We start from the raw sequence: 25,612 nt of genomic DNA, 5'->3' as shown, positions 1-25,612 counted from the left end.
TGGTGACCTTTCTTGCGCAGACCTGCTCAACTGTTTAGAGTTTAGTGTTCCACAGAGGCCCACCAGGTCGCATCGCCCTTTCTTGACCGCTGCGCGCAACTCCAATCATTCTCCTGTGCGCAGAATACAGAATTGCTACAACCGCTTCTCTGAACGCCTTGACATCTTTCAAAGCTCCTTTACAATTTACCGTACTGCTTTGTTGAACACAGTATGTTAAACATCTATGATATCTCTGTCGTTCGTTTTTCTTTTTTTTATTGCTGAAATTTGGTTTCTCTGTGGTTCTGTTTAACCACTATAGTTGCCTGTTTTTGAAACTGTTTACTTATCATGGTTGTCTTATCATTTGTCTCTATACTTTGTCATTGTTCTTGTCGTCTTACTGTTAAACTTTGTTCTCTGCTTGTTGTGTATTCATTACAATAAGCTGAGCCACAAAGGCATCTTCTTTTTCTTTTTTACCTGTACCCAGGCTCCGCCTGTGCTTTATTTCTGTAATTTTCGCTACTTCAATTTGTGTGTGTTGTCGCTTGTTTATTTCTTTCAATATGTTTCTTGTATTTTGTTTTCATGTAACTATCCGTGCGCCAGCACCCAGGCCTCTGGCTGTTCCTGGGCACGTAAATAAACATGATTGATTGATTGATTGATTGATTATTATTATTATTATTATTATTATTATTATTATTATTATTATGTGTAGCAGAAGAAGTTTTTATCCATATTTAAGCACCGTCATCACAATCACAGTCCGGGTCCTGATTCTGACTTACCCATAGTTCCTTCCATCCCTTCCTTGAACTGCAGACGTATGCGTGCAGACCTTACATTCCTTCACAAAATTGTTCGTGGTGACCTTTCTTGCGCAGACCTGCTTAACTGCTCGGAGTTTAATGTACAATAAAGTCCCACCAGGTCGAATCGCCCGTCCTTGACCGCTGCGCGCAACTCCAGCCATTCTCCTGTGCGCAGAATGCAGAATTGTTACAACCGCTTCTCTGAACGCCTTCACTTCTTTCAGAAATCCTTTACAATTTACCGTACTGCGCTGTTGAATACAGTATGTTAAACATCTATGATATGTCTGTCCTTCTTCTTTTTTTTTTCTGGAATTTGGTTTCTGTGAGGTTGTGTCTATCCAACTGATAGTTGCCTATTTTTGAAACTGTTCACTGTCATTTGTTCGTCTTATCATTTGTCTCTGCACTCTTGCCGTTGTTTTGTTGTACTACTGTCAAACTTTGTTGCTCTGCCTGTCGTGTGGCCTTTACAACAGGCAGAGCAACAAAGGCATCTTTTGTTTATTTTTTTTACCTGTACCCAGGCTCCGCCTGTGCGTTATTTCTGTCATTTTCACTACTTCAATTTGTGTGTGTCTTGTCGCTTGTTTGTTTCTTGCTATATGTTTCTTGTATTTTGTTTTTATGTAACTATCCGTGCGCCAGCACTCAGGCCTTTGGCTGTTCCTGGGCACGTAAATATACATGATTGATTGATTGATTATTGTTGTTGTTGTTGTTGTTGTTGTTGGACTGCTAAAGTAGACCTCTCAGCACACGATGTGGAAGGTCGCGTCGGGATTGAGAAGCAGCCAAACCGGAGCTCCACACCCCAAGCGAGTTGCGGCAATGGAACAGCCGCGGTTGCAACACCCAACTGCAACCGTATGCGCGTTCCACATACGTGAGTCGTCGCCAGCCGCGTTCGAATGCACGCAGGCACGCCCTCTCGGACGACACTTCGCGCCACAGACGTGAAAGGGGTGGCTGCAGTTGAAGCCACCGGCAAGGAGGGCCCGAAAGGGGTCGGCCGTCTTATCGCGTTTCGAATGGAGAAAGCGCATTCTGCGTCTCTCTCCAGCCAGGAAGCTTTTGTGCCGTGATGTGGCTCGCCGGAACGAGCGTGGGCTGTCGCGCTGGCCTCTTTCTCACGGAGGCATGTGCTCTGTATAGTACGCGGGGCGCGTGAACGTACGAGATGGAGGCGTCGCTCGTCGCGTTGCGCAACCCCTTGAACGTCACTTGACGAAGTGACTCCTTACCATCAGGAAGAGGATGCGATGGAGCGCCCCACCAGCTGCCAGCAACACACACGCGCCTTGACGCGCGGGTCGAGGCCATCACCGGCGAAGCATTCACGCGGTTCCGGGTGGAAATATCCCGCTAGCGTGACGCGGCGGCGGCGGCGCCCAGAGTAAGCACGAGCTTGCATGTGCAGAGGCAGGTGGGGCGAAAGCTTTCATAGGGTGGGGGCCAAATGATGCGCCAAAAACCTTTATGAACTGTCATCTGTAAACGCTGGCATCGTTGCTATCCTAATGTATAGCGTAGTTGACGTTTCTGAAAAAAAGATTCAGAGTAAGGCTACCAGAGGTACGATACAACGTGTGGAGATGACGATGATGATGATTGTTAATGGTATCCCCATTGTAACGGGGTGACGACGTGTCATCTTACCAAACAATGTAATATACCTATGTTGTACTGTTGGTTTAATTCTAGCGCTCCTCTTCCGGCAGGCTCAAGATAAATTTTGTCTGTGACAGGCGGTAGCTGTCCTAGGCAACATTCCTCTAGCTGCTCTTCTTCAACCAGCATTCTAACCTTCTTTTAGTCACCTCGACCGCCTTGAAGTTAAATCGCTCTCTGTGCTACGCTTAAACACTAGGGCTTCGGGAAGCAGAGTATTTCCCTCATACAGCTTATGGATGGATACATTCACATTCCAACACTCATAGTTTCTGTTTCTTTTCCGCCGATCATACATACCCCATCATTTTGTGTATATTCCCCACAAAACCCTTACTTCTCAAGCAACCTGCTCTAGCCTCAGAAAGCAAAGCACTGCCCTGGGAATTATCGCAAAAATTTGGGTTTCTGAGGTCCCATTTCTCTGCCCTGTGCATCTCTAACGATGTTTCAGCTCCAATTTTTTCTCTCCGTTTATTCGTTTCAACCTGCGTTGCCTCTTGTTTGGTTACCTTGGTTTTCTTTGATTCTTCCCTGTTCTTTCCGTATTTCACCGTTATCCTTCTAGTCTTCCTTAGCCACTGCTTGTCCATGCTTTCCATCTATAGGTACCTAAAAACTGTAGCTGCCGCCGACGTGGATTTATTGCTCTCAACCTCCCCTCAAAACCTATTTTACTCTGAGCTTCTCGAACTTCAAACGACTCCCAGCCCATATCTCCCTGCACTGCTTCGTTAGTTGCTTTACAATGCGCTCCTAAGGCCAAACGGCCTTTCCGTTCTCTAGTTCACTTCAAGGCATGATAAAGCGGTATTTTAAGCACAAAACTGCATTCGAAATGGAAGATCCGGAACCATTACAACTTTCCAAATTCCTCTCCCTGCGTATTTGTCATAACCACACAGAGCCCTATACTTCATTATAGCTGCGTTTCGCCTTCCTTCATTCTTAAGTTGTTCCCCGTGAGTTCTTAAGTGGTTTTCCACACTCACAAATATTTATATTCCTTAACTCTGGGTAATTCGCCATGCTTGATTGACAATGCGTCAGTGCCAGTGTCATTAAAAACCATTTTTCCTAATTTGCAGCGCTAAAATTTAACCCAAGGTCTGCCACTTCCTGGCCACTAATATTTCAGTCGTTGCACAACTCTCTGGTTATCAGCTAAAAGAACAATGTCGTCTGCGTACACCATTTCGGGAATACGCTGTTCTACCACTTCACCTTGCCACATGTGCGTTATAGGTTGAACCGGAATTGACTTTCTTCCACATTCTTTCCTAACCCTACCACGTAAACCATAAACAGTATTGGGCCCAAAGGCATCCCTGTTTCAGTCCTCGATGGGTGTTGACCTGCTGCGTGCATTTTTGCCCTTCCCATGTCAGGTGCACTCTATTATCTTTATAGATTATTTGCTCGTCATCTAAGCCCTGGAGTTTCAGCACCCTCCACAGCAGTTGTCTGGTTACGTTGTCATATGATCATTTAATGTCCAAGAACGTAACTCATAATGGTCTATTCTGAACTGTGTTATCACGAACACTGTCACGAACACGATCACGATTATCACGAACACGATCACTGTGTTATCACAAATAAATTATCATCCAAGTGCCTGTGTTGTCTAAATTCATTCTGAAGTTCCCCTAGGATTTATTTTTCTCCCATCCGTGCTTGAATTTCTGATTTAATCACCTGAAATACGAATCTATAGACCACTTACGTTACTGTAAGTGGTCTGTAAGAATCAATACTGGATTTGTTGCCTCTGCATTTATAAATTAAATTCAACCTACGCTTTAGCCAATCCTCCGGTATTTGCTTGACTTGTATCCCCTTATCTACTGCCCTAATCAATGATGTCTTAGTTTGTGGTACAACCAGGTTTATCAGCTGCATTGCTATTTCTTCCGGGCCCCCTCCTCTTTTGGGGAAGCCTGTTGCTCTGCTTTTTTCACTCAAGTTTTCTCAAATGTTTTTCCCTTTCCGCAGTCTTCTGTGGCGCTGTTGTCATCGGTATAAGCTTCCCTTCCTTTATTTCCCTAAACTTCTCACTAATCACTCGATGAATATGCGTCAATGTCTGCTCTGCTTCAAAATTTCTTTCCTCGTCATCCATCAATAATTTTTTATGGATATTGTTTTTTGAGCGTAGTGCTTTTTACACGGTTCCAGAACTTCTTGGATTCGCTTTTTATCCTTCTTGCGTATTTCTGCCATTCATTAATTGGTCGCTTTTTTGCTTGATCTTTGCCTGCATCACTTTCGGCACTTTCAGTTTTTTCTTCCGGTAGCTATATCATTTTTTTTCTTCACTACCTGCGGTTCCATACCATTTCTTTTTGCCTCTTTATGTTCTCTCAACGAATTTTCCCGCTAGTCAAAAGCCTGTTTTATTTACTTATTTCACAAGCTTCTCAGCTTTCTCTTCCATTCATGGCACAGTGGCGCACAGACTGCGATTCACTACCATAAAATTTCGGAACACTTTGCCACACATTGTAAAAACTGCGCCATCGCTTCCGCGTTTCGAAACATTACTGCGGTCATACACATCTGAACAGTCATACACCATTTAACTTCCTGTCTGTACATTTTGATGTGTTAGAGTTCTAGATATTCATTTACAACGGCGTATGTATCATGTTTCGTATTGAAATGTTCTCACACCTTATTCACAGTGTTGTGCCATTCTTATGTGAATTAAATGTGATTTTACCGCAAACTATTGTACAGAATATTTGGTGTGACTTTTTATGCTACGTTTTTGTATAACTTCTGTTGTATTACTGCACTGCGTTCTTTGAATAACAGACTGCTCATAACTTTCGCTACAGCCGAGAATTTTTCTTTTTCGACTCGTTAAATTACAAGGGGTCCTATTACGCTGCTAAACGCTGGGACCCTTTTCTGTATAATATTTTTCACACATTGTATATTTTGCTACGAATAATAAACTGAAACTGAACCGCATCGGGATGCTACTCTGAAGACCCGTGGGTTCAAATGCCATGGGACCCGCCGCGGTGGCTCAGTGGCTAAGGCGTTGCGCTACTGAGCACGAGGTCGCGGGTTCGATTCCCGGCCGCGGCGGCCCCTTTACCGATGGAGGCGAAAAGCAAAAACGCCCGTGTGTACGAGATTTCGGCGCACGATAAAGATCCCCAGGTGGTCAAAATTAATCCGGAGCCCTCCACTACGGCGCGCCTCATCGCCTGCGTTGCGTCGGCGCGTTAAAAACCCACAATCAATCAAAAAATCAATCAATCAAATGCCATGGGATCGCACGTGTGGGGAAAAAAAACAGAGCCACGAAATAGCAAGCATGAAAGACACGCCAAGAACCTAAAAAAAAAAAAAAACTAAGCGATAACAGATGCGACCATTGCGTACTTTATCGGTCCTCGTCCTTTTAAGTGCGATGCACTTTATAAGCGACCCCGAACCTTCCGCCGTCCGCATTGCTCCTCCTCCTCTCCCCTAGCAACGGCGCGAGGAGCGGAGAGGAGCGTCTGTAGCAACGGCGCAGCGACGTCACACCCCACGTGACCCGCGCGCGCTCCGCCTCCCGCGCCGTGGCTGCGCGCGCCCGCGCCGGCTCCCGCACCGCTCCTCGCGCCGTGACGTCACACTCCCACGTGACCGCGCGCTGGCGCCTTTGCGTCTGCTCCCCCTCTCCTCGCGCCGTGACGTCACATGCTCTGCAGCTGGCCCGCCTCTCCCCCCGTTAGGTTTGCACTCACCCTCGGCGCGCGCCTCTCCCCTCGCCTGACAGCTCCCCCTCGTCGGTACTGCGCCTCTCAAGGCGATGGCAGAATTACTACGCCGTGTACTCTCGGCGCAAGAAATGCATTCGCACTTCCTCACGATTCCCTTCGGGGAGGTGGGGGCAATTTTTTTTACCTAAATTATTTATTTCATAGGTGTCAAGTCACATACCAACTGGAGATACTTCTGCGCGCCTTTATCGTCTTTCTCGAACGGAAAGCCAGACTTCGACACTTTAGGCCCTGTGTTGGCAGTTCTCGGTCCCGTAAGTGGCCTTAGCAATCCCCTTTCGTGTCCTTTTACATTCCTCGCGAAGTCGAACGCCTTAATATTTCTAGCCATCTCTTCAGGCGCGCATAGTTTATACAAATTAGGCTTCATCAAGGCTGGCATAAGCAAAGTGCGTTGTCCTAATCGCTGCACAACTGAACCTTCGACGTGATGCTTCACCTAAAAACACGGCGTTTCTCTCCCGAACGCAGATCCGCACTCGTCCGCGGACGTTCCCAAGAGCCAGGCTTCAAATCCGACACGCATTCCACGGCCCCAAGAGCTGGCGCCATAGAATCCTCAGGTTACAGAGCATTGGAACAAAGGAGCGAGCGAACCTCTCGGCTGCCCGGCGCCAGGAAGAGGCGACGCGTGGACGTTGCGCATTTATACGCGTAGGGCAGCAGCGAACACCGTCGTGTTGCCTGCTCTTCTGGCCGGCCTCTCAAATTCTGACACATGACTAACGATTGCGAGTCACTCGACTCGGGACATTACCGAGGCATCTTGTTTCCCCCGCGCTGCTGCAGAGGTGAGGGGTCGCGGTCGTCGCTCTGCAAAAACACAAGGCGCGTCGCCTGAGAAACGCTTGACGCACGGGAGTGCGTGGCCCGGCCGGTTCAGCGACCCCAGGAACGGTGATAGGAAGCAGGCCGCTGCTTTTCCCTGCCGCCGCCGCTTCCTCCTCCTTTCCCTTTTCCTCCGCGTCTCCGATTCTGTCGTTAACGGGCAGGCATGCGCGAGCAGGAAACGGGGGCCCCGTAGAAAGGGAGAATCTTCGACTAGGCTCATCAGGCGCCGAATCATCGCCTGCAGCACGCGGGCCGCGGCATGCCGCGAGGGCCTTTTTATCCGGCAAACAGCCACGGCGCTGTGGCGCCCAGCGGTGCCTGTAACCCGAGACCGTCGCCGTCGACCTCGGAGCGCGATACGGACGTCTGCGCAGATTCGTCGCGTCCTCGGTGCGTGATTGCGCGCAGGGGACCGCGGCGCCAACGGCACCTGTCAGCGGAATCGGACATGAAGCATCGCGGCGGGCCGGCGCTCTCGCAATGTACGCCCTCCAAGACGCACTCGGAGGAGGCGCTGTCTTAGAGCTCGAGGTTTCCGAGACCCGCCCTATGCGCGTGCGCGGGCACACAGAGCGATGCGTGTGTACGCTTGGCGCGGGACGTTGACAGGTGCTGGGGACACAAGACAGATTCGGTCGTTGGCAGGACAAATAGGCTGGTACGCCGATAGTCACGGTGTTACACTCGTTGCACGCCTCGGGCGATCGCGCACGGGGCCTCACGAAAGCGCGTGCTGCTGCGACTTCGAGAGAGGCCGTTACGAGCTCTAAGAGGGTGTGAGGAAGCCTGTGCGCGTTGTTTATTCCCAGCTGCTGGTAGTAGATCAATGGCCGCTACAAACAAGGCAGGAGCGCCATGCAGAGGCGCTGGTGGGAAACGAAGGCGCAGGGGCAAGCTACGCCGCTTATTTTGGTCGAGCACCTAAAATATTGGCGTGTCGAGAGCCCGGGGGCGAGTGCTGATGACCCGCGGTTGCGTGATGCGCACAGGCGACACTGCTACACGAGCACTGAGGATTAATGGCGGCCGTTAAGATGACGTACGCGTAGTCACGTGACGCCTCTCCCAAGCTGCCGGCGGGAGGCAGGCAGGCAGTTCTTCGGGGCCTAAATGTTTCCTGGTTACTTTTTTTTATCGTTTTGCACACAGCGCTGACTCGCTGGACGTTTCAACATGTCTTAGATCAAACTCATCGACGTATACGCTGGCAGCTGCTTAGCCCGGAAAGGCCATCATAGCGGCGACAACCCCTCATAGTGGTCTGCGGTTGCGTCGAAACTGCCGCGGTGAAGATATGCGAGCGTTATTCGCGAGCACATTTAAGTAAACACCGTTTATGGGACCGGAAATGGCTGCCCACGTGTTGCGGTATCAGCTTCCGCTGCTGGTGTTGGAGGACAGATGCACCGTGGAACGCGAGATACTCGGTGGTCATAAATTTTATCGGCCTTGGAGCCCAGGGTCCGGCGGAATTTCCTCGCTGGGGCCATGGGACAATTTCTCGGTTGTATTCTATTTTGAGCCCCGCCTATCGAGAGCCACATCTGCCACATTACAGTATGAAAGCTCCTCGAAAACTGGTGGTCTACGCCTCGCTGCGAGTGTATACCACCGTACCGCGTTCCGAGCGCATTTCTGGGAAGTTTTTCAGTTAAGCAGTTGTTATACTTATGATCATTAAGCAGGGATTTACTTTACGAGGGTCAGTCCGTAAGAAATGCTCCCCTTTTGTGTCTGTGTTGGCCTATAACGTCCGAGCGTTGCTGACCGTCTATAGTAAGGCGTTAGCGTCAAGTTAATGCTTTTTTTTTTCGACAGATATAGTATCAGTCTGCCAGAATGGGCTGCTGACACCGAAGTGCGCAGGAAGGACAGGTGTGATACTCAGTTCCGCCCCGCATTGCTGAACAAATTACACCTATCGACAACCAGTCCAGGCTTCCCGGAGATCTAAGCTGACGTTACAACGGATGTGAGCGCGGTCAGTGAGTGCGGTAGGCAGCGCATCTCAGAAAAGGTCAACAAAATGCGCGACGCAGGCCACGCTGCAGTCATTGAGACAAGTAGCGCGGCCGGCAGTCCTCAGCTTTTTACCCATCATCTGAAGCGGCAAGCCCAGCATTGCGCGGGGCTGCTGACCTCTTCTGTCTCATTAAAAAACCCGCTCCTCTCTTTAAATATCCAATGCCGGCTCTCAAAGCAATGCAGCTCGAAAGTTAGCGATGGCCTTATGAGGAAGAACAAGTACATGTAAACACGTGACGTCTTCTGGATAATGGGAGGACCTGCTGTTTTATTTATTTATTTATTTATTTATTTATTTATATAGTTAGTTAGTTAGTTAGTTAGTTAGTTAGTTAGTTAGTTAGTTAGTTGGTTATTCAAATATATACTGCAGGCCATTAGCCCGAGCAGGAGGGGTACATATATCAGAAAAAGAAACGACAAAAAGCATCTCGCGTACATACAGCGAAATATGCAAAATGGCCCTCAGAGGGGCGAGACAAAAATACAGAAACACAGCAGAAGGATTTAAACGAATCAATGAATAGTGGGGTGGGAGGGGAGTGTTGTTCTATGGCCAAACAAGAGTTTGACGCCTCTTGTTTTCTTTTGCACGTTCCTAAGAGTCAACTTTTCCAGACAGGCCATAAGCCCTGACATCTAAATACCTACAAAGATACACGAATCGTATCTATAGGGTTGTTCGTTTTCAGGTTTTTGTATTTTCTTAAAATCGGGGGGGGGGGGGGGTAAAAATCTGGTGTTATTTTTCAAACTCATAATCGGGGAGAAATCGGGTTTTTGTAAAAGCATTTCAAATTCGGGTTTTTTTTTTTTTTCTGTCGGGTTAAATCTACATATGCACTAAGTAGTACACTCTGTTTATTTTATCAGAAGCGATCACGAGCTTCTTAACTCTAACGTGTTAAAATTGGCGTTTGTTTCACGTTGGTAATCGGGGGGACATCAGGCTCTTCTATCACGTACGTTTGTTTGGAAATGAATCAGTAATGATGACAGTAAAGAGCGTTGAAAACATCCAAGAGATTAAGCATTTCATCCATAGGCATTAAGCATTTCATCCATAGGCATTAAGCATTTCATCCATTTCATCCTGGTCATAGATTTTTCGCACATCCTCGTTTACATACACTATCATCTTCATGCGGAACATGTCGGTCTCCATTCGAGACCTCTCCGATCGTTGAACGCCAGGAGAAAGTTCTCTCGACATCGCAGCTTCCATAAGCTAGGCACAAAAATGTCAGTGCTACATTTTCCAGCCTGAAATAGCGAGCGGTAGAGCCATGCCAATACTCCATGAGTTCAACAGCTGTGTTTGTTTGTGGGGCCTGCTTCCAGCAAGTACTGGTTGATAACGGCTGACCGTCAGCGTGCGATTGGGCAGATCGCTACGTTAAAAATGTCCTTTCGGGGGGAGAAACCCGATTCGTCTGAAACATGTTCGGGGTGTGAAAATCGGGCCAAACCCGAACAACCCTACGTATATATATATCCACTGCTTCACGATGGGGAATATTGCCTAGGACAGTTACCACCTGTAACAGGGAAAAGAAAGTATTTCGGGCGTAATAAGCTTTAGTGCCTGCCCTAAGCAGCGCTAGTATTAAACCAAGAGTGTAAACATAGTTATATTAGTCCTTTTTTGGTAAGATGACATGTCATCACCCCGCTTCAAAGGGGAAACCAATAGTAATCATCATCATCCTCATCATCGGGTTCTTGAAATCCCAAGCTCTCCAACGCTGTGCACTGTGTTTCCAAATGCAGCGGCTTCTGCTGAAACTCAGAAAATGACGGCAGGACGCGGCTGAGCGGCTGCAGCGTCCATCAACCACCCACGGATCAGTAATGACCGCCAACGAACGCACCAGGGGCCACCACTACTCGCACGGTGTTAACTCAGCCTCGCACCACGCGATAGGAGCGGTCGGCCGCGTAAGGGCGCATCACGGACGCGCAGACGGCGAAATTCCGCCGGCTCGCAGAAACCTTGCGGTTTCCCTGGCCGCAGAGTCCATACTCTCCGCCGAAGAACTATATCGAGCGAGCGCAAATTTTTATAGCGAGCACGGCGTAACGGCTTGCACCGCATGTACCGCACGCCACTGTGCACGGTTGGCCCTCTTATCTGGGCGACACCTTTTGGTCACGTTGGAAGAATCCCTATAAATACCCGATTTCACGGCACTGCGAGTTTTGGGCGGCCGCTGGTGTGCGCGCGATCTACTTGTTTCGAGGCGAACCCGTTTACGCCGGGGCCACCCAATGAGTACGAGGCCACATATTTTACGTTCGGAACTCAACGGTGAAACGCGTTGGATGGCGCGTATACGGGGCGAAGATCCGTGGGACACCGACGGCGTGTCACCGTGCGCGGGCCGCAGCGCAGTGATGCGACGCACGATGACGAATCGTGCGCAGGAAGAAGGGGGCGCCTTCGCGTCAGGGTTTGAGTTATTACGCCACGGGTGTTTCATCGCTCGTAAGGTTGGCGGCCGAATTATTACCGGCAAAGTCATATACGCGTTCCAGGCTGCGGCCGCTTCGTACAACGGGTGCGCGCGAGAGTCAACGGCGCCCGACGTGGTAAATCACCGCGCGCACTATTACCCAGGACGTGTGTGTGCTTGGCATCTAGTGACGTATACGATGTGAAAAGTTGCGCAGTTTCGGAGACGTTAGCTCGTTCCCGCATTGTTCGCGAAAGCGTGCCCCTACTCGACCTTCGTTTTTAGCGTGCTCTGCAATTAAACGAGGCTTAGAAACACTAAGCCAAACTTTCACCGTGGTCATGATCAATGAAATCTTTCCGCTATGGTCGGGTAGACCGTGTGCTTCGGTGCATAGATAGCCGGGTCAGTACAGTGCCTGCTAAAAATTTCGCATGTGAGAATGTTGGCCTTTCAATGGCCAACTCTTGCGTGCACTATGCAAGTGAGAGAACGAAAGCTTTGCTCTCGCTGAACGGGCAAAAACGGGCAATGTTCAAAAAATATATACACTTTGTCTTCATAACGACATAGCAAACGAACACGCAAACGGAGGGAGAGAAAAAGGCGACTGATGCGCGCACCTGGATACCGGGAATCGAAAATTCCCGCCATTCTCTTTTCATCCCAAACCAAGTACTGCAACGCAACGCAGTTGTCCCACTTCTACGACGTAACTGTGTCGCCTTGCGGCCTCGAAAATAAACCTAGGCTCTAAGAAAACACAGAACATGACAGTCCGCGCAGAAAAACAGGCGGGGCACGAGTGCACGCTTCGTCCTCTTACATGATCCATCTGTTCTGTCAAGAGTTTAAGAAAAAGGAGGGGTAGCCTGTGGCAACCCGAACATTCGCTGTTTTAAAACGCAGTACGCGAAAGTACCCAAATACATGAGCAAGCGCGATTTGAAGAAGGAAATGCTCGAGTGACTTTATTAGAGGCGAAACCTATGTAGTGCGTGTTTCGGGCCCGGTTGCGCAGACCGGAGGTCGCGAACTGTCCAGATAATCCAAAAAGCAGTGCGGAAGAAGGCTTCCCACACCGTGTGTCTCCTCACTCTCAGTAAAGACGGAAAGGCACACGAAATACACGTACGCGAGCTGCGGCAGGGGCGGCGGGAACGGAAGGAGGAGAAGGAATTTCGAGCGACCTTTAAAGCTCGCACCTGCACCTTGTATTTTACGACAGCCTCTCAGGATGGGGCCTTTATTTATTTTGAGAGGAAAACAGCCGCCGCCCCCGCCATTCCCCACCTTTCTCCGTGCTTTTTTTCTGTCCATTTTATGTTAATCTTTTCTTTCAGGAGCGTCGCCGTTCCACGACCATCAGCGCATTTTTTCACTCATCTTGACAGACACGTTTCTCTCCTGGCCCTGCCACCTCTCCCGTCCTGGACCTCCCGGCTTCTTTTTTTTGCTTTACGACCTTCAAGAAAACAAAGCTCAGCGCCGGGGATACGAGAATGTCTGGCAGCGCTGAACGCCGCACTGCATGTGGGACAGCAACGAGCGCGACGAACATGCACAGGGGAACTTCTTGCTTGCCGCCGCTCCCGCAAGTAGGAGGAAACTAGAGGGACTCCCGAGAATATACCCAAAAATACACGAAAGGTCACCTTCGGTTTCGTTTCTTTCCTCCGCTCTCCTTTCTGCGTTCCCTTCTTTCCGTCCCGTACCCTCCAGCCCCCTCTGTTCCCCCCGAACGTACGCTGTGAGGTGTTTATTTCCCGACGTCTTTCGTTACTTGATCGTTTCTTCACGGTCGCCCGCAACAGCTCCTTGCTGCCGCATCATCGGCGCGTTTTTTCCGCTTCGGTTCCTGTCAACCTCGCGCCTTCCCCTGCGCAGGAGGGCTGCGAAGACGACCTGGGCGACCCCTCCGAGCCGCCGCTCGATTTTTCCAGAAGCTGCTGGCGAGGTATATAAACATTGCGTCCGGATGCGCTCGCTTCAGTCGTAACGAAAAGCGAGATAGCGGCGAGGAGAGGCACCGCTGCTGACAAGATGGAGCTCTACAGGAAGTTCAGGCAGTCGGTAGCACGAAGTGCGCACTTCGTTGGTCCTTGTTGGCGCGCGGCTGCCCTGAAAATCTAACTTACATATACTTTTTATTGGACCCACGCAGCATTTGGTTGGCTGGTGTTGAGAATATACTTCGCGTATCTGCGGTAACATGATGCTAAGTGGGCGTTCACTACTAACAACAGGATTTCTTTGCCCGCCACGACCGGCTGACCATGAACTTTGGGTCAATGCACTTGGAGCGCCACCTCACATGTAGAAAGCACCTGCTTGATACTCTGTTGATCTTCTCCAGAGAAGCAGGCATTGAGGACTTCTTTTAGTTGTTTCACTCCTTATCCATTTTCGGCCTCGGGCCATGTAAATAGGGCTGCTCTTTTTCCTATAAACAAGTGTTCATTCATTCATTCTAAATGAACAACCGGCGCGTTTTTACATGAGTATGAGCGATACGAGCACGCAACACGCAAATAATTTTGGGCAGGTAGTGTTGACAATCAAGTAAAGCGGCTGTATCGTTGCTGAGAAGGATTATAACGAGAGTTATCCGTACAGCGGAAAATAAGGCATATTGGCACTGGAAGGGATCGAGGAGCGGCATCGTGCTGGTGAGATACGACTAGTGTACCATAGTGGAAGTACAATTCGTCTATTATTTCAGGCACGGAGAAAAGTGAGCCAACCGTCCACAGTGTTGCACCGAGCTCGCTTTTGTAGCATAAGCTACAACTGGAAGGTTGAGCAGTTTCGTGTGGACCTTGAAGGGCCGCGCTGCGCAAGCGCGAGGATCATTGCATTGCATTGCATTGCATTGCATTGGAATTCAATCCAATTGGACTACGGGCGGGTAGAGAATTGGGTCTGCACATTCGTCGGTCAGTGCATTCCAGAGGAGTGACGTCATAGCCGCGGCAGACGCACTGGCGCCGGCGCGTGCCCAGCTGTGCGACTCCGCTGCGCATTAGCCACGTCTAACGCTGCGCCGGAGCCGCTTGATAGCCGTTTCGCGTGGCTCCTGGAGAGCCGTCCTGCGCATGCGCGAGGAGCAGTAGCTGGACTGGACTGGACTGGACTGGACTGGACTGGACTGGACTGGACTGGACTGGGTTGGATTGGATTGGATTGTTGAACCTCACCTCACGCTCAGCTCAGCTCACCCTTACAAAAATGGGTTCTGAATTTCTGTTGACGTTTCATTGAGTTCTCATTGATTCAACGGAAAATCAACAGAAACTCAATGTTCATTGAGTTTACACATTGAGAACACAACGGAATTTTCGTTGTGGTCCGCACAATGATTTTTCTATTGTGGAGTTCTTGTTGACTTTTTGTTGTATTTTCAGTGACCCATGGTGATTATTTGTGAAACTCAACGTTCATTGAGTTTACACATTGAGAACACAACGGAATTTTCGTTGTGGTCCGCACAATGATTTTTCTATTGTGGAGTTCTTGTTGACTTTTTGTTGTATTTTCAGTGACTCATGGTGATTATTTGTGAAACTCAATGTTCATTGAGTTTACACATTGAGAACACAACGGAATTTTCGTTGTGGTCCGCACAATGATTTTTCTATTGTGGAGTTCTTGTTGACTTTTTGTTGTATTTTCAGTGACTCATGGTGATTATTTGTGGGCAAGTCATCAGCAACTGATGCCAAATACTATCTGCATGCTTCTTCGACATGGACAGCCACGTGCACTAAAACTTTAATACCCACTGTCCTGGATGTATGAGCCTAATTAGGCAGCATCTTAGCATATTTTTGTGCAGTGTGAGTGTATTAAATAAGTTGCATTTTTCAAGGAAGTTGCATTTTGTACAGGTAGCCAGCTTTCACAATGCAACTCTCAGCGCTTTCTTGTACATATGGCAACATATCCATACGACATGCATGATATCATAACGATTTCGAGATGTCTTCAAAAGATTTCAACGAAAATCACATAACTTTTACGGCATGTTGTCGACACCTTATGAATTCAACGACATTTCGTTGTCCTCAACATCATGAAGGTCCAATATCGCAAAGATTTCAACGACTTGTCGAATAAGTATAACGACATGTCTTTAATGATAAGGACTTCTACTAGATGTCGATATACTGCAAGATTATAAAGGTCTGATATCGTAAAGAGTCAAACAACATGTCGAAGATCAACAACATGTTCATGATATAAAGATTTCAACGATGAGTCCTAGACGTTCTGCAACATGTCTTCAAGGTATTCTTACAACATGTCACATATCGCACAAATCAGCGCGTCATGTCTGATGCTTTGTGTAACATCTCGCAGACAATATATGTTCTGCCTTGTCAGCATTGGAAGCATACAAAGTACAAGATACAGCACAAGGTAAAGTACAGTACAAACTCTTATAACTTGCACTTTCAGTGTGATCGAACAAAATTCAAATTCTTGTTTATACTGTTGTTTTATCAATGTTTCTAGAGTGCATATTTCAATTTCAGCCATTCAGTTAACCCATAAAATTCACTTGTCCATACTACAAAATATCCGCTGCTTCACCATTAGCTAAAAATTTGTCTCCAGATATCATTAAACAGCAGCGTCTATATCTGGTATAGACGCTAGACGAAAACGTTTGCGTTCTGATTTTTCCCTTCTAGACGGACGATAGCATAACGACAACGATGTCAAGATATGCTTTGACTCATACCACGGCAAGCACAATCGTTTGTTGCTGAAGCCTCGGTTGCTCTTCGTCAACAACAAACTGAATCGGCCGGACAGTTTTTTAAGAGCGAATGCTCTTTATAAGCGACCCCAAACCATCCACCGCCGGCGGCGGCGGCGGCGGCGGCGTCGGCGGCGTTGGCGTCCGCAGTGCTCCTCTACATTTAAAAAAAGAAACAGCATCCGGCGCCAGGTTTCGATCCGAGGACTTTGCGGCCGCAGCGCGACGCGCTACCGACTAAGCCACGGAAGCCACGCTGATATCAGAGTGAGTAACGCGCCTTATATCTTTAACGCATTCAAACTACGTCGTCAGCGGCGTGCGTTGGCGACTCAGCGGCGTTATAGCGGCTTGATAACTGCGTGGTGTACACGTGATACTACAAACCCGATGGAAGAGATGGAAGAGAAGGCGGTGGGCTGCGGGGGCCGAGCGCAAGCGCCGCAAGCGGGCCGACAACCGTGCATTCGCACTTTCACATTCTCCCCCTCGGGGAAATGCGGGGGAATTTTTTTTCGATTGCGTGTTTCCATTTCTGCGCAGGCCGGCGGGGGCGGCCCATGTTACATCTTTTTCGCTCGTCGCTGCCGCCCACAGTACCTGTTTGCTGCACTTATTACGTCGCCGCCACCACATGCTTCGGTCTCTTTAATATTGCCTTGCATTATCCCCAACTTGTTACAAACTCAGAGGTTTTCGCTGCTGTATGCGCCTGACATGCCAGGAGTGACATCGCTTGTAGTTTTAGCGCGATGTTGCTTGTCTGCAAGATCGGTGCGTGACAAACAAGCGTTACCAACGCCACAACGGCCACAATTCCAACGGCGCATGCCATTTCCTTCGTGGCTACCGTGGCTTGCGAAGAAAAGATCGCGGGTGACCTGCGATAGCTTTGCTTGAGTCAAATAAGGGAGCTCCGGCTCAATCGCTCGGAGTACTAACAATGTGACCTCGTCTGCAAGATCGGTGCGTGAGAAACAAGCGTTAGAACTGCCAGAATTCCAAAAATGCAGCATTGACTCACAGAACAGGGAGGATTTTAGAGAAGCAAAGGTCTAGCTTTGCCTGTAGTGCCAGAAAAAGCGTAGTGGCGGCGTCGTGAACTACCCAGTACGCCCGCTTGATGGCGCTGTAAACACGGCTTTGTAAACATGGCGGATGCTTTTTGCACAGGCCGCTTGAGCTCCTTAATAACATGGCTGCCCTCGCACGGCGGCCGCCGGCTCGCTGCTCCACGGCCGGACTCGACTCTCCTCCTCCCGCGCGCGAAAGGGGCGTCGAGTTCGGCCGTGGCTGCTCCTGCTGGCTGGCACGCTGGTCGCGTGTTTACTTGCGCCGCGCTAGTGAAGTGACGTTACGCCAGGTGACCAGATGGCCTCGACTGGCACAGACCACAGTGAGCAGCAAGTGAGAACAAATCGTTTATTGACATCCGCAAGTTTACAGAGGCCAGGACATCATTTCATTTCGATCGCTGCAATTGTACGTCGCTTTCGTGACATTTTTTTTTTTGCCATAACAACTCGTTCACTTGCGCTAAGATTTCGAACGAAGGGCACAAATGAAGTATTGACGGCGACAACGGTTTCCTTTGCACCGTCTTTCTAGCGGAGTGCATAACACTCACCTTCTGTTGGAAGAATCGAATATTCTGGCCTCGACAGCTGCCTTCCGATGCGGAATTTCCCACATTTGTCATTCCACAAGCACTCAATTCCCGTGTTTTGCCAGTCCTCTCAACAACTGATGGACGCAAAAGCACATAACAGCAATAACAGTCACGAAACCGGTGCTCCGCGCACATTGAAACGGTCGGCCGTTGCAGCGGTTTCAATTTGAATTGGCGGCTTTGTGGTTGCGAATTCAGAAACGAGGTGGTGCACCAGTCGGCTGTTCGTAAAAAGTTGCGTACATTTTTGCTCAACGGATGTTTGATGCGGAACTTGTTAATAGTATTTTTAAATAACACATTGTAAGCGAACAGTGTGGGCTCTTTGAGTCACGGAATGAATGTTTTGTATTCTATACCAAAAGTAACATTTTGCCTGCGCCGTCTGGTGGGCTTGATGGTCGAAAACAGCGCTTTAGGTTGGTCACGTGGGGCGTCGATTTTTACGCCGCCTATAGGGAAGACAGGGAACGTCCAAGCTTGAGAGGCCTGATTGACTAGACACAAACGACAATTTTCATTGCCGGCTTACGTAGTTATATAATCATTTTAGACATTGGCTGAAGCCCCGCGTGTATGGCCGAGTGGTTACGTCTTCGATTACTGTTTTGAGGGTCCGTAGTTCAAATCCTCGTCGGATGTTTTTTTTTTTTTTTTTTTTTTTTCCCCCTATGAAGGTTTTATTACCTCTTCTTTTTTAAAACCATAGTAAGCGCCTGTTCCTTGCTTTCAATCACACCGACGTTTGCCACCCTCTTCCTAAACCCAAAGTAGTTCGTTTTCTCGCACCTCCTCTGTAGAGAAACCCGCCGTGAAAACAAAACCAAAACTAACTTTAAAACCTTTACAATTTAAGTATATATGTCAGTTAGTTTACTGATATTCGCTTTTGCGTTTAAAAACCTCAAATTCAAGTTATAAACACTTTTAATACTTTAAAAGCAGGAAGTTAATTACCAATAACACAATTTTCGTCAAACACAGAAATGCTGCTATTGCAGTCTGGCAACTATCACTCCCTTTTTGTGTGTTTGTTTATGGAGTTGGTTTTGTGCGGAGTGGTAGCTGGGGCGATTTGTTCAGTTTTATCTATTTCAAGCTTAAATCATAGTTATAAAAGCTTTATAGGGTGACGATCATCGCCTCAACGATCATCGCGCGTCAAAGGTGGATGACATTGCGTCCGAACAAAGTGTCGGTGTCCTTGAAGGGCAAGACGAGCGTGAAGAAGGATTTTAGGCGGGAAACGTCGTTTCTGCTGGGGTGAGTACGCATTTTTTTGTTTTTCTGTTCTTGTTCGGAACGAGTTCTGGTGCTTATGGGTCAGTTATTCGGTAGACCCGCATCTCATTTGCTCTCAGAGCCTCTGCGATATAGCATACTTGTTTGGCGCCTTGGATTTACCAGTCTACCGTTTCCGCAGCCGTCAGCATCAATTTACGCTGAAGCTAGACCTTTGTTGCGATGCTCGCGCTGTAGAACGCGGCAGCTAATTATTTGACATCACGCAAGGCTCTTAAACACCGGGGCGTTTGTTTGTTATGTGTCTCTCAAACAGTGCCTTTGCGGCGACTGTTAATTCCGTGCAGTGCGCTTCGCAGCTATTACGCTCGCGAGACCGGCTGCCGCCGTCGCGACCCGTCTCGTGGTCTTCGGGCCGCGATATGCGTCGTGGTATGCGTGCCGTACTCGTGAAGCTCACATTCACATACGTGGAAATTGAAGGTGAAATGCGCGCGCGTGGTCTCGCAGGGGCGCCTGCCCACTCAACTCTATTTATATTGGAGAATCGAACTTGCAAAGGCAAGCTAGGCATTGAAATGGAGGAGCCTCAACTAGTACACACCAGTTCCGATTGAAAGCTAGCGATGCATATGGGCTGCTAGCAAGCGTTCCATGCAAATTAGCATAGCAGTGAGCTTTGCATATATCAGGCATACCCCACTCACAGAACCTGCGTGCCTAATAAATACATTACTCTGACCTAAATTTCAGTTTGGGTGTTGCGGGAATGTTCTTATTAGGGCCTTGGAGGTTACTCATTAACGATTAATCATCTGCTTAATGTAAGCATTCGTGGTTTGTGTGTGCTTTTCTTGTATTTCATCAAGTGCCACCACACTCACAGATTATGCACTTTCAGGTGCTGCTGCTGGCTGTCCGGGTTGGCTGGCTGGCTTTCAGTCCAGTTTCAAAGGCTTTGCCAGGGCCCTCCGTGGCCAACTGACACTGCACCTGCTGTACCCAAGTACTGCCTGGCCTTTCCTTGGTGCTGGGTACGCTTTGCCGCCAGGAATAGTCAATCCTTCATCCATCATCTGGCCGCTTGGACCACCCGTTCAGAAGCCAGCGCATTTGCTCAACGCATCGGTCCAGGCACCGCTGCCACATCAGTGCACCCACTGATTATGTACTTTCAGGTTAGTTATTTCATGTTGGAACCTGTCATAACGTATACCTGTTAGCAGTGCTCTAGCCCCTGGTTATTTGAAAGTTTCATGAAACAGTGTTGTGCATTTTGAGTGTGTCATTGCTTAGCAGGGATATTGAAGCGAATCTGGGGCCAATGGCTAAAGTGCAAGAATAGAAATTGAACTGACTTTGAAGCAAGTATCCGTATGTAATCAAGTCAAGCAAACATTTAGGATTTTCGATATGGTTTTGAATTTGCTATACAGACTGGTGTGGAGCTACTTTCCATTTTAAGTAAGCTTACAATATTATCTACTTCAGCTCATACTGTTATTAATCACACTATACCGAAAAGTACATACCGCAGTCTGTAGATTTTGTCGGCACTTTTTTCGCAGTCTCTCATGACAGGCACTATTCTCAGTGATTGGAGGATAGCCGAGGTAGCACCAGTCTTTAAATCAGGGACGGTACTTCACCATTAAATTTTCCTAACAAGCACCATACGCAGGGAACATTTCATCCACTCTCAAGTTGCTAATTATTTATAATATCATATTTGAATATCAGCACGGTTTTCACAAGGGTTACTTGAGAATTTTTCGCGTACCCAAGCTGCAGCATAAGTGTCTGATTGATTTTCGATGGCTTCCCGTCGATGAAACGGACCAAACATACCTCCAAAGAACAGAAACGTGCGATAAGGATTGAGCATGAGGGTGATTAAACAGCGCTTCCAAAAGCAGCGTACCACCGGGCTCATTCTGGCCAATTTGCCAGGCTCAAAGTCTGCGATTTAGCGCAACGACCCATTTACGGTGACACTCAAGCGATGCAGGAAATTTGTGCAGCCAATAGACTCCGCACATGCAGACACTTGTTTTGTCATGGTGCACTTCGCACGGTTCTTGCATGAGCACTTTGTGCTTACGCTGATTGTTGGTGCAGCCAGTAACGACGTAATCACGCCTGCCCGGACAAGTAGCTTCTGAACATCGCCAAGTAAAAGGCAATGATGGCAATTTTCCCAGAATTTCGAAAATAAACATCAATTGAGGATAAAAAGGTCAGGCGTCCTGCTGGCAGGACGAAACGTGGCCTCACAGGCAGTGCCTGTCAGGACAAAGTGGTGTGGACTGGCCCGCCACCTTAGTGGGTTAGGAACAGAATTGATGGGCGAACGGGACACCTCTTGGAAGAATTAAACGTTCTCCTTAGGCACTGCTAAACTTGTTGCTGCTGAAATGCCAAATAAATGACACCGATTTTCGATGCCGTTCGGTGCGTCTGATATTCACGCATGGCACGGAGCAACAGCGTGGGACTCAGCGTCGTCTGCTCGCCCCGCAGTCCGAAAGAATTGGTGGCGCCCAGTGCAGGATGGAAATTCTTGTCTATCATGTCTGCTATAAAATATGCCCATGTGGTTGAGATTTCGGCGCATGTAAAGATGCGCAGGTTGTCAAAATTAATACGGAGCCCTCTACTATGGCTCACCTCACAGTCTGTGTAGCGTTGGTGCATTAAACCCGAGAATCAATCAATTATAATTTATGCTTCATCTACATTGAAAAGAAAACACTTGAAAATCTTTGTCCCCCAGGTAGAATCTCTGTCACCGCCACTGTATGTAATTTTATTGCACTCTTACCTCGCAGTCGTTTCCACCCAGATCCTGTGCATAATCGCTCAGCATTGGAAGCTCAGGCGGAGGATGGTCATGCGCTCAACATACCAGAACACTGTCACTAGAGCACCTCTCAAACTCTCGTACTCCTCAAGAAGTGCGCAGCATGCCGGGGGGGGGGGCACAGTAAAAACAGTGCCTCTTATCACACGCCACCACCACATGAAATATCGTTGCAGCTTTAAGTGCATAAATTTTCCTTATTCGAGCCACAGTCATTTGAAGCAATGAAAAAAAAAATAAGGCAATCAGCGCGCGGAGATGACACAGACAGTGCAAAATTACCTTATCTGAGCCGCTGTCCGCACCTGTCCAATTGTCACGCTGTGCTAGCATTCATCGTGCAGCCTGCTTCGTGTCTGTGGTTGTAGGAGGCGTGAACAGCGCAGTGCGGAATTTCGAACCAAAAACAATGCTGGGTATCCCTTACGACAAGGCATTCGCAAACCCACAATCCTGCAGAAAGAACACCAGCCACACAAAAAGTTCCTGCTAGCACCACGCCGCAAACCACATTTCGCGTATGACCCTCGTGCACTGCTAGCCAATGAAAAAATGAAGGAGCAAATTGGCCTAGTTGTAACTAGGGTTTACTCTTTTCAATTTAAATAATTTAAAAAATCAATAACAGTCTGCTCATTTTATTTTGCTGAATCGGGTGCTAAAAAAAGGTCAGTTTTTTATGGATAGTTGCATGAGTCAGGGCAAGGCATCGTACTGCCTACTTTGTGTGCATTACAGCCATCTGACTATTTTAGCCACAACCTTTCATCCAGATTGACCTAACAGCACCCAAATGGTTTTTTTTGGCCTTTCTACCACAAAGCAATACACCCACGGTGTACTGCAGTGGGCACTTGGCAAACACTTTAATGAATTCTTGAAACGCTTGTTTAAACAAGCCGAAAGCATGTTGAGGTATGCATGTTCACCCATAAAAACTAAAAATATACATTTAAATTAAATCTATTCGAAAAGAATTTTTAGTGGATCAATGCCAAAATCTGTAAATGAATTACCGTAATATTCTGAGAAATTGTTCATGGGTACTCAAACTCTTCATTGTCTCGATCCTGGAGTTCATGTTGGTTCAACTGTTTCGGTTTTATTTTCTGCTCGCAGGTTGACATTGGGGGCGGTGTGCTAATTGAGAAGGGGTACGTGGATCAGCTGGTGCATGCGTGTGCGAGTGGCCCTGGCAAATTTGCCAGGGCTCTTTTGCGCCATGTCTTCACTCCGGAGGAGCTCAAGGGGAAAACTCTCTTTGGAGGGAAAGGCAAAGCCCAGGGCGACACTCCTACAAAGCCAGGGTTGGACCCCGTGCGGGTGAAGGCTGTGGTCGGTGAGTGCACATGATTTGCATTTAGAGTGCCAAGAACAAAGCTGTCATCTTTGTCAACTTGTAGCTAATCACCCGTTTTTCTTCATGTGCACAGTGAGATCAGTGCATCCCTTTTATGCTTTTTGGGAAAGTGTCTATTTTTGCACACTTTTATTACTAATTCTGAGAACTTGCTGAACACGTTTTCATTTTTTATAGTAAATCATAAATTCATTCTAACTCTTGCAGGCTACACGGGCCAGAAGTTTCCAGGTGTGAGCGCCGGTTACATAAAAAATAACCTATCATCGCTTTTGAATCGGGAAATAAAGTAAAAAGTGCACGCTGAACACCTTGTTTTTCTTTTTGCATGTCTGCATGAGGCAGAATTTTTAGTCACATGACATGCACTACTGCCACACCATAAACTCGTGTATTGGTGGTGCGATAAAATGTAGATTCTTGTTCAACCTACAATGATCGCAAAAACCTTTGAAAGAAATCGCAGCAGAAACACATTGAGCATTCGTGTAAAACTCAACAACATATCAACAGAAACGCATGGGGCACTCGTAAAAATCTCAACAAAATATCAACAGAAACGCATGCGGCACTCGTAAAAATCTCAACAAAATATCAACAGAAACACATTGGGCACTCATAAAAACCTCGACAAAATATCAATACGAAATTCAGTGGAGACTCAACGGAAAGGCAACAGAAACTCAATGGGAATTCGACGTAAGAAATTCAACGGAAAATCAATGAAACCACGGTGGCCACTTTTCCTGAAAAACTCAACAAATCCTCAACACAATCTCAACAGAAATTCTTTGGATACTCAACAATGTTTGTTGAGTGAATTCAACAAAATTTCTTATGAAACTCAACAATCATTTTTGTAAGGGCAGCTCAGCTCAGCTCACCTGGCATAGCCGAGTTAAGCCCCTGTTAATTTTTTCAAAGCATCCCGAGCCTTCTCGCAAACGCGGGCCAGAGATTTCACTCTGACCCGCGTTTGCGAGAAGTGGGATCGAGTTGTCAGTGAGCACGTAAGATCGAGGAGGCGGGTTGAGCTGGTAAGAGAGCCAGACCACGAGAGTTGCCGAGGCAGGCGTATGAGAAGGAAAGCACAAAGCAAAAGAAAAACCTCGAAGAGTGGCCATGAGTTTTCATTGATTATGGGGTTCAATGCGCCGCCGCTACACAGGCGATGAGGCCTGCGCAGCGGAGGGCCCCCGATTAATTTTGACCACATTGGGATCTGTAACGTGCGCTGAAATCTCGAACACATCTCGGGCGTTTTCGCTTTTCGCCTTCATCAGAAAAGCGGCCGCCGCGGCGGGGACCTGAACCCGCGTCCATGCGCTCAGCAGCACGACGCATTAGCCACTGAGCCACCGCGCGGCGGGTTGGTGACCAGTTTCCGTCAGGCAGCAGCCAGAGCAAACCACAGGTGGACGTATACATGGAGAAAGAAATTTAATTGAAAATTCTTTTCAGCGCGACGCTTTATATTCCACACTGATGGTGTAATTCGTCGCCTAAAACGCACTGCAGGAAAGCCAACCTACACAATGTCTTTCACAAAACGATGATGATGATGGGAAAAGGTACATCAAGCGCTTCGAAAAAAAAATAGCAGTGGCTTAGCTCGGCTATGTCATGGTATACGTAGCGTGAGCTAAGGTTCAGGTGGTTATTCTTAGGTTTCCTGGTTGTCTAGGATTAGCTGATTATCATGCTTACTGCTGCTAAAACTATTTCCAATCAAATTCCAAAATCTAATCCAATCCAATCGAATTTAATCCAATCCAATCCAGTCGCGGCGGCGGCGGCTCCAGCGCGCCAGCTGTGCGCCGTGAGACGTCACTGCTCCTCGCGCATGCGCAGCACGGCTCTCCAGGAGCCACGCAAAACTGCTCAACGTCAGCCAGTGTAGCTCACGCTACGAAAAACGCTTCGCGTGGTCGAAATCGCACCTGGCTTCCTCGCGTTATGAAGCCGGCGTCGGTCCGATTGCACCATTTCTTTTTTCTGTAATACATGCAAAATTAAGGCACGCCCACGATCACATATAACGACTAAGAGGCAATACAAAAACTAACACAGTCGAAGCGGTTTGGATTTTGGGCTCTGATTTGACTCAGGTTGCATGGAAGGAAGCTTTGCGTTTTAACCATTGTTCTTTTAACGAAG

The 25,612-nt window shown here is 48.0% G+C and overlaps 2 protein-coding genes across 2 annotated transcripts in view; one reads left to right on the top strand and one right to left on the bottom strand.

The window, feature by feature from the left end:
* LOC144179579 (zinc finger E-box-binding homeobox protein zag-1-like) overlaps window positions 1–25,612 on the bottom strand; it is a 558,265-nt gene that overhangs the window by 337,737 nt on the left and 194,916 nt on the right. The window lies entirely within an intron of this gene.
* LOC144179578 (uncharacterized) lies at window positions 18,894–23,763 on the top strand. Its single transcript, XM_077707985.1, has 4 exons — window positions 18,894–19,256; window positions 20,137–20,413; window positions 23,215–23,434; window positions 23,663–23,763. The coding sequence occupies exons 1-4, from the start codon at window positions 19,165–19,167 to the stop codon at window positions 23,746–23,748; spliced, it is 675 nt and encodes a 224-aa protein (XP_077564111.1). The 5' UTR covers window positions 18,894–19,164; the 3' UTR covers window positions 23,749–23,763.

This window comes from Haemaphysalis longicornis, unplaced genomic scaffold (assembly GCF_048455015.1).
Source record: "Haemaphysalis longicornis isolate Haplotype H1 unplaced genomic scaffold, Haemaphysalis longicornis Haplotype H1 scaffold_4, whole genome shotgun sequence".
NCBI classification, from domain to species: Eukaryota; Metazoa; Arthropoda; class Arachnida; order Ixodida; family Ixodidae; genus Haemaphysalis; species Haemaphysalis longicornis.
Note: the sequence above shows the minus strand (reverse complement) of the source record. Positions and strands in the feature narration are given on the sequence as shown.

What these genes read in the sequence shown, in the direction of transcription:
- LOC144179578 (XM_077707985.1), top strand. Translation starts at nt 19,165, where the DNA reads ATGACATTGCGTCCGAACAAAGTGTCGGTGTCCTTGAAGGGCAAGACG. An exon ending in GAAACGTCGTTTCTGCTGGG is followed by an intron (nt 19,257 to 20,136) that starts GTGAGTACGCAT and finishes ATGCACTTTCAG; the next exon opens with GTGCTGCTGCTGGCTGTCCG. An exon ending in GCGGGTGAAGGCTGTGGTCG is followed by an intron (nt 23,435 to 23,662) that starts GTGAGTGCACAT and finishes TAACTCTTGCAG; the next exon opens with GCTACACGGGCCAGAAGTTT.